This window comes from Dryobates pubescens, chromosome 28 (genome assembly GCF_014839835.1).
Source record: "Dryobates pubescens isolate bDryPub1 chromosome 28, bDryPub1.pri, whole genome shotgun sequence".
NCBI classification, from domain to species: domain Eukaryota; kingdom Metazoa; phylum Chordata; class Aves; order Piciformes; family Picidae; genus Dryobates; species Dryobates pubescens.
Genome location: NC_071639.1, coordinates 7,589,507 through 7,604,086, shown reverse-complemented (window position 1 = coordinate 7,604,086; position 14,580 = coordinate 7,589,507). Strand labels below are relative to the sequence as shown.

The 14,580-nt window shown below is 43.1% G+C and overlaps 1 protein-coding gene across 1 annotated transcript in view; it reads left to right on the top strand.

Moving 5' to 3' along the window:
• Positions 1–14,580, top strand: part of SLC35F1 (solute carrier family 35 member F1) — a 217,616-nt gene that overhangs the window by 168,646 nt on the left and 34,390 nt on the right. The window contains exons 3-5 of the mRNA XM_054174074.1: positions 1,782–1,909; positions 8,651–8,810; positions 13,478–13,634. Coding sequence (XP_054030049.1) covers positions 1,782–1,909; positions 8,651–8,810; positions 13,478–13,634 — 445 coding nt within the window. The remainder of the gene's footprint in view (positions 1–1,781; positions 1,910–8,650; positions 8,811–13,477; positions 13,635–14,580) is intronic.

Genomic DNA, 14,580 nt, shown 5'->3' with positions numbered 1-14,580 from the left:
GGGAGGAAGAAAGAGAGGGAGAAAAGGAGGAAGAAAGGGAGAAAAAGGAGGAAGGGAGGAAGAAAGAGAGAGACAAGGAGGAAGGGAGGAAGAAAGAGAGGGAGAAAGGAAGAAAGGGAGAAAAGGGAGAAAGGGAGGAAGAAAGGGGAAAAAGGAGGAAGGGAGGAAGAAAGAGGGAAAAAGGAGGAAGGGAGGAAGAAAGAGAGAAAAAGGAGGAAGGGAGGAAGAAAGAGAGAAAAGGAGGAAGGGAGGAAGAAAGAGAGGGAGGAAAGGAGGAAGGGAGGAAAAAAGAGGGAGAAAAAGGAGAAAGAGGAAGAAAGGGAGGAGAGGAAGAAAGGGGAGAGAGAAAGGGAGAAAAGTAGGAAGGGAGGGAAGAAGGCAGGCAGGCTTTTTAGCATTTACAGTTTGGCAGTCTGTCATGATCACTGTAACAAATAAATATGTTGTTGCCTAATAATATCCCTCCGGCAGTGTGGATGTGTTGAGCGTATGTTAATGAACAGACGCCAAATGATTGAGATGCTTTGTTCAGGTAAATACCCATTCAAGCCACTCAGCACAGCCAAGATTTAACATCTGAGATTTCTAAATCAGCTTTTTGAAGTAATTATCTTTTTTTTTCCTTCCTTCCCTGTGATTGCAACTTATAAGATCTGAGGTATTCCTGTGCTACAGAGAGCCTGACATTTCTGATGCACATCTGTATCACCATGTCTGAACCAGAGAGTGAACACACTTGTGATGAAGGGAAAACAAGGGAGAACTGGGAAGCCTGAGCAAGTTTGGGTGGGAATTGACAAAAATGCTCCTTTTCTGTATTCTCCACCACTCATTTTAATGATGGCAGATGTAGAAAGGCTGCAGTAACATGAGCAGCTCTCAGAATCATGGTCACAATTTTTAAACTTTAAGGCATTCCATTTGAACTTTGGCAGTACAGATCAACCCCACAGAGAGCCCTCTTTAGGCTCCAGACTCTTTAAAGACCTCCAGTGTTACTGTGTTCAGTCACAGTCAGTATCACAGAATCACACAATCACCAAGGTTGGAAAAGACCTCAAAGATCAAGTCCAACCTGTCACCACAGGGTTCGTGACTAAATCATGGCACCAAGTGCCACGTCCAATCCCCTCTTGAACACCTCCAGGGATGGTGACTCCATCACCTCCCTGGGCAGCACATTCCAATGGCTAACAACTCTCTGTGGGAAGAGCTTTCTCCTCACCTTGAGCCTAAACTTCCCCTGGCACAGCTTGAGACTGTGTCCTCTTGTTCTGCTGCTGGTTACCTGGGAGAAGAGACCAACCCCCTCCTAGCTACAACCTCCCTTCAGGTAGTTGTAGAGAGCAATAAGGTCTCCCCTGAGCCTCCTCTTCTCCAGGCTAAACCACCCCAGCTCCCTCAGCCTCTTCTCACAGGGCTGTGCTCAAGGCCTCTCCCCAGCCTTGTTGCCCTTCTTTGGACACGTTCAGGAGTCTCAATGTCCTTCTTAAACTGAGGAGCCCAGAACTGGACACAGTACTCAAGGTGTGGCCTAACCACTGCAGAGTACAGGGGCACAATGACTTCCCTGCCTGGATGAGGCACTTGGTGCCATGGTTTAGTTGATTAGATGGTGTTGGATGATAGGTTGGACTCAATGATTTCAAAGGTCTCTTCCAACCTGGTTAATTCTATTCTATTCTATTCTATTCTATTCTATTCTATTCTATTCTATTCTATTCTATTCTATTCTATTCTATTCTAAACTCTTACATAATTCTTCTTGTTTATTACCACAGGAGAAGAAAACTTGCTGGCAATTTTGAAAAGGAGATGGTGGAAGTACATGATCCTGGGGATAATAGATATAGAAGCCAATTACTTGGTAGTCAAAGCTTATCAATACACCACTCTGACGAGTGTACAGGTAAGAATTCAAGAAATCTGAATGTGACATTTATGCTAAATGTTCTCAAATGCCTCATTGCAAGTAAGAGCAGTGGATTGAGCAAGATGATCAAGGTTGTCTCCCACAGCCACCAACAAGCACATGCCAGGGCTCTGGCTGGATGGATCTATGAAATACTGGTTCCAGAAGATGCAAACCCTCCTGCTTTTCTGCCATGAGCAGGACCTTTAATGTAAGAGATCAAAAGCAACAGCATGAGGAGGAAGTAGCTGGGAAGAGTTCAAGGGCATTGCCTATGTCTCAGCAGGGAATTGGCTCAAATGAGTCACGATCTCTTTTTAGCCTGAGAAGAAGGGTGGAACAGGAGAACAAACTTTACCCTTAACTTTCAGGACTGCTCATGGCAATGCTTTCCATATTTATCTTAATGATTTTTAAAACAACCCCAGTATAACCCTATGGATGGTTTAATAAATGTTCAAGAAGAGCGTTTTAGCTACTCTTGGAGACACCTCTTACACAGCAGAGAAAATTGTTTTCCTCAGAGGGAATTAAAAGGTTCTGAAGTTCTTGTAGTGATTTAGATTTAGACATTTCTTTGAAACTACATTTTTACCTCAGCTTGCCTGTACTGCATTTATAGTGTACTACACACATGCACTCTGTCAAGTCCTCAGGTCTTCTACTAAGCCTGTTCTGGTACTAACATTGGTAAGCTTTGCTGCCATGTGAGTGCCAAGCTGCCACACACAGAATCACACAGAATACATTGGGGTGGAGGGCACCCTCAAAGGTCTTCTAGTCCAACTCACCTGCAGTAAGAAGGGACACCTTCAACTAGATTGGGTTGCTGAGTGCCCCATCAAGTTTGACCTTGAATGTCTCCAGGGATGGGGCCTCAAACACATCTTATGAGGTTACAGGAGAGACTGCCATCTCCCTTCTCTCCCATTGACCCCACATTAATTAGCTCACATTTCTGCAATACACTGTTCTATCCACCTGCATATTACACTGTCATGTTGCACTGTCTAGAGGTAATGTTATCCTTTCTGTGTTATGTCATCACCTAGACATCTGGACTATTTCTGCAGCATCTTGCATAGTGGTGCTGTAGAACATGCAAACAGTGTCACAAGAAACAGGGCAGCATCAAAGAGAGAGCTGTGCTCCCTAATAGTTCTTTATCTGGTAATGTATTCCTTGGGCAATCAAGCCTTTGATTGACATAATGAAAACAAAGGTAGTAAAAGCTGGGATTTATAGGCACCAAGAGGCAGACAGTAAAACTATGTTGCTGATGTTCTCAGCTGCTCTTAGGTCGCTGTAAGGCTCAGCAGTACATCATGCTTCCAATTACCTCCGGCAGTTTTCATACCTCAACAACTGCCACTAGAAAAGGAGAGGAGTCAGCAGTAAGTGCCTATAATAATAGGAGTGCTGGATGCCAATAGGCTTTGCTTCGTTCTTGGTCCCAATGGACTCAATGTGCATTGAGGCAGAAGGTTTGAGATAACTTGGGAGCGAATTTGGGAGGCAAGGAGCAGGGGATGTGCAATATTGAAGTTGTTGATCTGGTTTGCCTAGTGCCAGCTAACATGAAACATCTCCAAATCAGACCTAAATTCAAACTTTTTCCCTTCCTCCCATGCTTTCCTGTTTTGCTTCAGGGCAGCGAGGGAATACTGCAATGCAACAAGGTTTGCAGGCCAGCGTTGTGCACAAGCATTGTGTACTACACATTTATACTCTGAGAGCCTGTGGGCTCTTGCTTGCATCTGACTTATTATTGCCCTTCAAGCTGCTGTTCTGTTTTCTAACTGTTACACACCTGTGGTTCACAAACTCATCCCTACAGTATCCTCAGTCTCTGTGTATGATTTCAGTCAACTGGGCTCTCCGTCCGCAGAGCTCCTGCCTCTAGAGGCAAAATTCACCCTGAGCCAAACTTTTTACTAACTTCAACACGCAGAATCCATTAAAGTCAGTGGAGCTGTGCCCTTTACAACAGCAGAGAGTTTGGCATTTTGTGCCTGTTTCACACATGTGACATGGAGAAGCTTCTAATAAGAAACCTTGAGAAAAATGGTCTTCAAAGCCCATAGCCAATCACCTTACTTAAAGAGAAAAGGTATTTGTTTCCTGCAGAAACACAGGACTACTGGCAGAGCTGTTTGCTGGTTTAGAATGTCTTTTTCTGACAGCAGTATGTAAAACTAGAGGAGGAAGGCAATTGAAGGAAAGGCCATTTCCTTGTAACCTTTGTGTTTGAGCAGACCTTTCATAAACACAGCTGGAATGTATCAAGTGGAGAAGTTGAAGAGCTGTCCCCAAGATGTGACTTCTTGTGTTGGTAGTGAAGCGCTTCTGTGTGTAGAAGTTGAGAGAAGAGAAACTATGTCTTAGATGTGACCACCACCTTCCAAACTGGGAGCAGTCTTTTGTTTCTTCCATGCCATGGAAATTAAACATATTTATATTATTTTTTAAACAAAGGACATTACTGACTGATTTCTTTCACCACTTTCCCTACCTGAAGTGCCCTAAATTCTAGATGGATAAAGTTATTATTAGTTTTTAAAGGAATTCTGTGATTAAACAAAAACAATGCAAGGAAGTGATTGAGTTGTGATGAGATGGCAAAGAGAAACATGAAAGGTAAAATCAATGCTGCTTTTTTAGTTAAGTCACTTGAAATAACCCTGTCAGAAATGCTGCCAGCATCCACACATCTCCTGCAGAATGTTCTGTTCACAGGCTAACATAATGGCAGCGCAGTGCCCCTGGCAGTCAGCAACCAGCTCTGCGAGGGTTCACATCTTGGCTGCTTTTGTACAGTGGAATCAAGTGTGCATGGTGTTGTGAAGGTAGTGTGAAAACTGGAATAGAAAGAGCCCTGAAATGGGAAGCAAGCCCTTTCTTCCTTTGAAAAAAAAGCAAAGCAAATGTCTGAAGGTGTGTCTCTTAGAGGATACAGCATTTGCAGCTCTGCTAAACTTACCAGGCTGCATGCTGAGATTCAGTCACCATCACCTGTACATGACCATACAACACTGGGCAGATGTGACACTGATTCGACTGATCCCTCTGCTCTGGAGAGTAGGCTGAGGGTAGGGTGCAGCTGATCCTCTGTATGATTTGCTGGAGGGTAGAAGCACTAATGAGAAACCCCTAATGTGGGGGGTGGGGGAAAGAGGGTTATAACCTCAGAGAAAAGAAATCCAATGAATGTTTAAAGAGGGAGATTCAGCTCAGCTGTTCCCATCGGGAATTTGCTGACCAGCTTTTTTCTTTTTGATGTCGCTGCAGATCAGCAATTCGCCCTCTCCATTGCAGACCTTTCTTCTGAAGCTTGCCAGCTCTCCTTTCCAATGGCTAACAGTGCATTCTTGCTGTAGAATGCTGAATGTGTGAGAAACTGTGTGTTTACTGTCAGCAAGAGAGTGCCTGTGATCCACAAGTATAGTAAAGTCAACAGAAGTTAACAGATAATCATCAGAGGAAATCACATTTCAGTGTGGTGTATCATCAACAGACTTGGATTCAGTGTGGTAGCTACTATGTCCAGTTCTGGGCCCCTCAATTTAAGAAGGATATTGAGACACTTGAACATGTCCAGAGAAGGGCAACGAGGCTGGGGAGAGGTCTCAAGCACAGCCCTGTGAGGAGAGGCTGAGGGAGCTGGGGTTCTTTAGCCTGGAGAAGAGGAGGCTCAGGGGAGCCCTTATTGCTGTCTACAACTACCTGAAGGGAGGTTGTAGCCAGGAGGGGGTTGGTCTCTTCTCCCATGTAACCAGCACCAGAACAAGAGGACACAGTCTCAGGCTGTGTCAGGAGAGGTTTAGGCTGGATGTTAGGAAGAAGTTCTTCATAGAAAGAGTGATTGGCCATTGGAATGTGCTGCCCAGGGTGGTGGTGCAGTCACCGTCCCTGGAGATGTTCAAAAAGGGACTGGATGTGGCACTTGGTGCCATGGTTTAGTCAGTCATGAGGTGCTGGGTGATAGGTTGGACTTGATGATCTCTGAGGTCTTTTTCAACTTTATTGATTCAATGCTCTTTTAGAGTCATGTAATAATCTTTAATCTCTACAACAAGCCAACATTTTTATACAACAGGAAGGAGTTCCTGTAGTATGGTGGATCAATAGATTATGTGGGTCTGTATCCTGCCTTCTAAAGTAGCCCCATTCAGAGCCAGGACTAAAGAAACCCACGGCAGCACCACAGAGCATTGCCTGCACCACGCACTCGTATCTGTTTTATTATCTTACCATGGCAAAGTAGGAAATGTGTTTGCTTTTAGCTTGGTGAGATCTGATAACTTCAGTTGTTAGCAGGAACGTTGATTGAAATTTGGTTGCTCATTAATTTCATATAATGACATGGTGTAGGCAGTACCTTTTAAATAAGCAATTAAAAAGAGGCAAAATATTGAAGGTGATTTTTAGGGAATTACTGGTAGGCAACTGAGCTTTATGTACTGTAAATGAAATTCAAGCTAAGCATCATTTATCTTTGCTATTGTAAAAGCTTTGTAATTAGAAAAATGACAATTAGGTATAATGAATTTTCTTAATAGCTAAAATAGCAAACAACAAGCAGAAGAAAGGAGGGGAAAAAGGGGCAAAAAAAAAAACCCAACCAAGAAAGCTCTGCTGCAGATTAGGTGATCTGCACTCCCACATCTTTTGTCTATAGAATATATGTGCATTTTTTTTCTTCTGCAAGACAGGTTTATGTGGGGGGGGGGGGAAATGAAAAGCAGAGTGATTTTAGTCCTGGAGAAATGAAATGTAAAGCAATACTTGGAAACAGAGTTGAGCAACATACTCTCATTGCTTATATTGTAGTTACCTGGTTTAGTTGATTAGATGGTGTTGGGTGATAGGTTGGACATGATGATGTCAAAGGTCTTTTCCAACCTGGTCTAATCTATTCTATTCTATTCTATCCTATCCTATCCTATCCTATCCTATCCTATCCTATCCTATCCTATCCTATCCTAGTCCATCCTATCCTATCCTATTCTATTCCATCCTATCCTATCCTATTCTTTCTATCCTATTCCATCCTATCCCATCCTATCCCATCCTATCCCATCCTATCCCATCCTATCCTATCCTATCCTATCCTATCCTATCCTATCCTATCCTATCCTATCCTATCCTATCCTAGTCTACTCTAGTCTATTCTAGTCTATTCAATCCTATCCTATTCTATTCTACCTAATCTATTTCTGTCTACCTCAAAGCTTAATTATAGGTACACACTAAGCACAGTTCAAGAACTATATGAAGCCAGTGGACATGACCTATGTTTAGTGCTCATATCTATTCATGCTGCTGTTTTCCAAACAGCAATTTGTGCACTAGACCTTGGTCTGCCAGCCCCAAAGGGGCATTCTTCAGCTGCAGTCAGCAGTGTTTGTTTGTAGCAGGTTCCACGCGTGCCTCCTTTCATGTTCCTGCTTAGAAGACACAACTTCACATGCTTGAAAGCATAGGTATGTTTAAATATTTATGGAGTGGGAGGAATTTTTCAAATCTTCCTCTGAAGGGCTCTTCATGGGAATTTGCATGTTGAAGTACACACGCTGCAGGTACAAACAGCCTTTGAAACTGGCAATTGAACTCACACCAGCAGCCTGATGTGTCTGAAATTCACAATGCAGTGTTCCTGTCGTGTACTAAACAAAGCAGCCCTCTTCAGCGCTCCTGGGTCACAACATTCCATGCAGCAGGGGTTAAAAACATCCACTGACACAGTGTCCTGAGACACGCAGTACTGTAAATGTGAATGTGTCTCTCCTGAGACACAGTAGTTGGTGGCTGAAGGGTGACATCTTCATGCACTGGAACCCTTCCCAGTGCAACAGATAATTGTCTTTTTAGGAAGTGGCATTCAAGTCAAGTTTCTTTGTGCTTTTTTGTTGGTTTTGTGGGGTTTTTTTTAACCAGGATCTCTGGTGACATGCCACTAGTGCCTAAAATGCATTTCAGTTTGAAAATGTGGAGGTCCTCTCACAAACATTTGATGTATTCCTTTTTTCATCAAGAGTTCTCTAGGTTTCTCTGAATAAAAAAAAACCACAACAACAAACCCAAACAATTTATGATTTTGTCTCCTAATCCTTCTTACCCAGGATCTATTGGCAAGAAGACTGAATATCTTGCACTGCAGTTTGGGGTTTGTTTGTTGGTGTTTGTTTTTTTTTCCCCTTTGGAGACATATGGGATTATTTTTGATGAGTTAACAGTGCCCACAGGCAGCAGATCTTTCATAAGTATTCTGCATTCAGGAGCTTCTTGATTTATATGACCAGACTTAATAAATCTGGTCAGTTTTTGCTTATGTGAACATCACTGCTAATTGAACCTGAAGTGACTGAATTAAAGCATATGTCAGGACTGCAGGAAAACTGCCCTCAGTCCTTGTCCATTAATGACCAGAGGTGAGGACCAGATGGAGTGCTGTGGCTCTTTTGGCCCAGGTTTCGTTCCCATGGATTTGAAATGTGCATCTGAATCCAAGAGCAAAGTGGTGCTTTGGGATGTTACCACAGAGCAACAACTCTCCTGAATTCCTGGAATAGTCATGAACAGAACAGTCCTCTCCTCTCTCTGATGGATGGCATAACCACTTGAATACACTTTCTGTCTGGCACAAAGTGCTATTACTCACTATCTGGACTCTACCCTAGTATTTTAGGGCAAAGTGTTAGCAGGTTATTTGCTCATTTTCATTCTTTCTGTTGACAGCTCCTAGACTGTTTTGTCATCCCAGTGGTGATCCTTCTCTCCTGGTTCTTCTTACTGGTACGATACAAGGCAGTACATTTCATTGGGATCGTGGTCTGCATTCTGGGCATGGGCTGCATGGCAGGAGCAGATGTCCTTGTTGGGAGACAGCAAGGAGCAGGTGAGTAAAGATGGATGGATTGTATGACCAAGTTCTGTTCAGAGAACCTATTGACCAGAACATGTCAGGTTGGAGTGGAATCACAGAATACATCTGGTTGGAAGAGATCTAAAAGATCATCCAGCACAGCTCTTGACCCAGCACTGAAAGGTCAATGCTAAACCATGTTCCTAAGTGCCAGATCCACACACTGCTTGAAGACCCCAGGGAGGGTGACTCCACCACTGCCCTGGGCAGCCCATTCCAATGTTTGATAACTTTCAGTGAAGAAATAATATCCAGCCTAAACCTCACCTGGTACAGCTTGTAATCATTTCCTCTAGTCCTGTCACTTGCCCTCAAGGAGAAGAGGCTGAACCCCCAGTCACTCCAACCTCCCTTCAGGTAGGTGTAGAGAGCAATGAGGTCTCCCCTCAGCCTCCTCTTCTCCAATCAAAATCAAAATGGGCAAACTGACAAGAAACTCTGTTCCTTTATGGGTCAAAGCACTGCACCATTCAGTGTTTGCTCTTTGTCACAGAGAGCAAAAATGTGTCAAGAGCTAGAAGCCAGCAGTGCTGCAAATGGACTCTGTTTCTGCAGTGAGGGTCACCCATTGTGCAGGCTTCTGGGGACAAGCTAAATACCTGTAGTTTCATTCTGTTTTGGCTTAGTTATTTGTCAGCAGAGACCTCCTTTCCATATTGGCTGCATCTTGGAGTCATAAGCACCTCTCACATCCACTATGTTCTCTGACTTCTCAACTTTGCTCCTTTTCATATGGAAGCGGGATTGCTGGGTACACACTGAAAGAAATCAAACCTAGCTGTCCCAGCTGGGCTTTGCACACACTCTCAGAGTAAAGGTTTGGATTTTGCCTGTGTCACTGTTGATAAGAACTTCCTTGTGTGTAAAATGTTCTTTTTCACATGCAGCATCATATGAGTGATGTGTACGTAGCTATTAATGCAGACGAGACAGAGTTAGGTTCCATCGATCAGCTTCCTCTGTCACATTGATTACTCTAGTGCCAAACCAAATGATGTGGGAAGGCTGGAAATTCTTTTCAAAGATTGTCAATTAGGCACAGTTTTCATTCTTAATTAAAAGCAGTGAATTGCGAGCTGAGCATAATACACTGGGATTTAAAATTCTTGACTCAGCTCTCTGCATACAAATGCAAGTGCTGTAAGAACTGCATTTGCCAGGATGCTACTAAATAAAACAAGAGAGCTTGTGTCAGTACTCACCATATCTCCCTGCCCCCTTTTATCCTTGTCCTTTGTCCTAAAAGGAGACTTTTTTAGTTCACTGGTGTCCTCCAGAAGTAACCTTGCCCCAGGTAAAAGTGAAAGAATACATTCTGTACTACAAAATCAGCCAGCCAAAACTGTAGAGGGGATGGCTGATTTCAGAGGGACTGGGATTCCATCCCTGGGATTTCAACATCCTGTGTCCCACTAATCTGGAAAGTAACATGCTAGGGAGGGTGAGTTGTGGATCAGCAGGAGTGCGTGGAGCAATGAGCCTCAGAGGATGGCAAACAGACTGAAGAACACCAACATTTTGCTGTCCAACTGCAGTAATTAGATTTTATTTGCATATTCATTACCAAAGCACAAGCATAGCTGTTAGGTAAGACTGTCCAGAAAAATCTATTAAGATGCACTGTTGCCTTTTCATTCAGATCTATGCACGGAAAAACTGTCCATGCTTATTGCTACGCAGAGAGACTGAAGGGGATGTATTTTGAAGTGGCAAAATCAGGTTGCTAATGATGTTAACAGAAGAAAACAGATCAGTCAGTTCATATGTTTTTCCTTAGCTATAAGGCCATTAGATACATGTGGATCACAGAATCACCAAGGTTGGAAGAGACCTCAAAGATCATCAAGTCCAACCTGTCACCACAGACCCCGTGACTAAACCATGGCACCAAGTGCCACATCCAATCCTCTCTTGAACGCCTCCAGGGATGGTGACTCCACCACCTCCCTGGGCAGCACATTCCAATGGCTAACAACTCTCTCTGGGAAGAACTTTCTCCTCACCTCCAGCCTAAACTTCCCCTGGTGCAGCTTGAGACTTTTACATCCTTGAATATATGTCTATTAAGATGTCAGTTTTGGGGGGAAGTTCCAAAGTCATCCTCTTGAGGAAGCAAAGAAAAGGTGTTTGACAGCCAGGATGCTAGAAATTATTAGGAAGGAAACCAAAACCATAGCATAAAACATTTTTATGCCAGCACTACAAAGTTTTGGTGCACTAAACTCTTGAGTGTGATTTACTCAAGTCACTTTAGTCACTGCATCTCCAAAAGGAACAACCAGGAAATAATCTTGTTCAAGAGCATAAAATGGCTTCAGGATGAAGAGATCATAGGCAGTCAGGGACATTTCATCTCTTAGAAAGTGCAAGAAAGAGACAGAATAAAATTAAGGTACATGAAGGCTTTAGTGGCATGAGGAGGGTCAATGCAGAGTGACTTTAAATACTTCTCACATTCAGAAAATAGTGGAATTTTGAGGTATCAGGCTTAAAAACTAGAAACATGAAGTACAGGCCAAAAAGATGGAGACTTTACATAAATTCATGAAGAATCCCTCAAATATCCATGAGGTTTGATGGTCTAATGCAACATCCATCTCAGATCTATTGAGAACTGCCTAATAAAAATCCCTCTATGCTTCCCTATTTCACAGAATCACATAGAACCAGAGAACGTTAGGGCTGGAAGGGACCTCCAAAGCTCATCCACTCTAACCCTCCTGCCAGAGCAGGATCACCTATACCAGATCATACAGGAACACCTCCAGGCAGGTCTATAATATCTCCAGAGGGGAACCTCCACACACCCCTGGGCAGCCTGTTCCAGTGTTCCCTCACAGTGAAATTTTTTTTCCTCCTGTTTCCATGGAACTTCCTATGCCTCCTATTTGTTTTTGCTTTCCTCAGATACACTGTGCTTGCTCAGTGCCAGAGGAGTGTCCCAGTCTGGGCAGACCTCTGCTCCAACCACATCCTGCTTTCCTCTTCTGGGAAAGCTCTAAAGGTTGAGGATCACACTTCTTGAACATGAGCGTGCTCCGGGGAGAGCCATCGTGGTGTGGTGCCTGGGGACATCCCATGTATAAAACCACTGAGCCTCTGAGCTCTCTTTGTTTCACAGGTGCAAATGGATGATATTTTTGTCTCAGCAGTTCAGCACAACCAGGCACTAAGGTGAAAAGCTTTTTCAGCAGTACTTCCCCAAAGAGTCAGTGAGTAGCTGCAATAAATACCAAATGAGTGAGCTCAGTGAGGGATGATTGGAGCCACTGTGGAACATCAAATGCATAAGGGGTATGAAGAGGAGGCTAAAAGGAAAACAAGTGCCAAAGCTTAAAAAGATAAATGGTCAACTATAAACATGCTGCCAGGTGAGGTACATGCAAAACAGAAATCCATTGAGAGATTCAGATCTGTCCTCTTGTAGCTTTTCTTGTTTTCATGAATATCTTCTCACTGGAAGTTTCACTTTGGAATGAAAACTGAAGGCTCAAAAGGACTCAATAAAGAAAATTGTTGGAAAGATCCTTTTGAACCAGCCTGTATGCTTGCCTTCCATTTTGATTGACTGCAGTGTGCACTTTACAAGTCAATAGCAAAACTTTGAAGGAAGACAGGAACTCAAAAAAAGAAGTCCTGAACTATTTCAGAAGAAAACAAAGTTTCCATCAAACAAAAAGTAGGCAGAAACAAGCCGTGAATTAGTACCTCAGCATTTCTCCTGAACCTTTTCAAGGGAAATGCCATTATGTGCAGCCTTTCAGAATATGGTTCTGCAGCAGTGTCTGACAACTTTGTGAAGCTGTAGCTCTTGTAGAAATCATTTCACAAGCCATATGTGCAGAGGCAATCACATGACACATCATTTTGCAAAGCCAGGACCTCAGTTTGCGAGCTGGAACTCGATCAAATCTCCCTGCAGCCCTCCCCACTCCCCCCACCCCCAGCAATAAAAACCTCCAAGACATAAAAAAGATCTCAGACAGGCTTTGATAATACAGTGGCTTAGTGATTCTATATACCTGGAGGTACTGAAAATGCATCTTGGTGTTCGTTGCATGCATCAGGAACTGCTATGTTAATGGAAACTCTTTTAAAACCTGTCGTTCTCATCACCCTGTCTACACCCTGCCCTCCCTTCTCTCTCTCTTGTCAAACAGCTTCATGTGAGAATGAGGTTGGGATCGGGGCTGTAATGATTTCTTCACTCATTTCACAGGTACAAGGAATTTTTCAGTTGGTTTCACATCTAAATACTGGACATGTTTTAGACTGGCTGGATTTCGAGGCGAGATGCAAACTGCTCGATGTAGCTGAGTCACATTCTATCTACAGAGAAAGTGATAATCAAATAAGAAGGATTAGTCATTGAAGAGCCATTTAGTTTCTAATTTCTCTTTTTTTTTAAGCAATTTTTAATAGATCCTTTCAAATTCTCTTGTCTGCAGTGAGGTTAAAGCTCTCCTCTGCTAGATTTTGCTGGAGTATTGAATGAAAACATTTGTGCTCAGCTCGTAAACCCAAACAGGTTAATGACTCAGGACTGAAATCTGTAGGGGAAAAACTTGCAGTGGTTCTAGACAAAAAAAGGTTGCTTTGAAACATTCTGATTTTTTTTTCTCCCCTCTGTTTATTCCCAGGTGAAAATAAGCTGATAGGGGATCTCTTAGTACTGGGAGGAGCAACGCTATACGGCATCTCAAATGTCTGCGAGGAGTACATCGTCCGAAACCTGAGCCGAGTGGAATTCCTGGGCATGATTGGACTCTTTGGCTCCTTCTTCAGCGGAATCCAGCTGTAAGTGAGCAGGTTTGAGCCCCAAGGTCATTCAAATAAGTGCAGCTGTGGCCTCTGTGGAGGTATTCTAACCCACTCTTTGAAGGTAGCCATGTGTAGAGGTGTCCTCTAATGCTGGAATTTGCACAGGTTTTCAGTTCCATGTTGGTGAATTTGAATAATAGCACAGATTTGTACCTCAGTACTCAAGGATTGGTGTGGTAGGTCTAGAGCAGTCACTTGGGGAGGGAGGAGTACAAGACACATCCTACCATCTTGTTGGTGCATCCCTCATATTTTTGTCTGATCTAAGACTAACAAAATCTACACCTCCCTCTGGTTCTGCTTCATACTTTTCAAAAGTCACTCTAGATTTCTAAAGGTGTAGAAATCTCACCCAGCCAGAAAGCATTTTACTGATTGGCTCATTCTGTGTAGCAATGTGATGATGTGGTGGAAATAATGCAAAAGCCTGTAAAAAGCTGGCCTTTTCTCTTCAAAATACGTAGTACTCAGGCGATTGGCACATGGACTTCAGGACCTACTGCATCCTGTCTTCAGCCACATAGACCTAATGAGCGTCTCACCTACAAGCCTAAGAGTTGGAAGGTATCTCCCAGTGCTGTAGTACTGGGACTGGTGAGAGTTCAATAAATATCAGGATGCAAGATGACCACATGTTATGCAGATCCTTCACTGGTGCTTGTCACACAGAACAGCTTTTGATTATTAGTCAAAACCAGGTTGCTTCCCTGCACATCTGAGCTACATAGCCTCTGAGAACAGAGACTGATCAAAACAATAACCCATTAATTCTCACTTAATTAGTTCTTTAGGCAGAAAGCTTCTTATATTTATGAGGGATCTGAATGCATGATTTAAAATTATTTCTATTAACTGGCTGCCACACAAACAGTTCCTTTTAGAACCATATAGAAATCAAGAGCACATAAATGTGCCTAATATC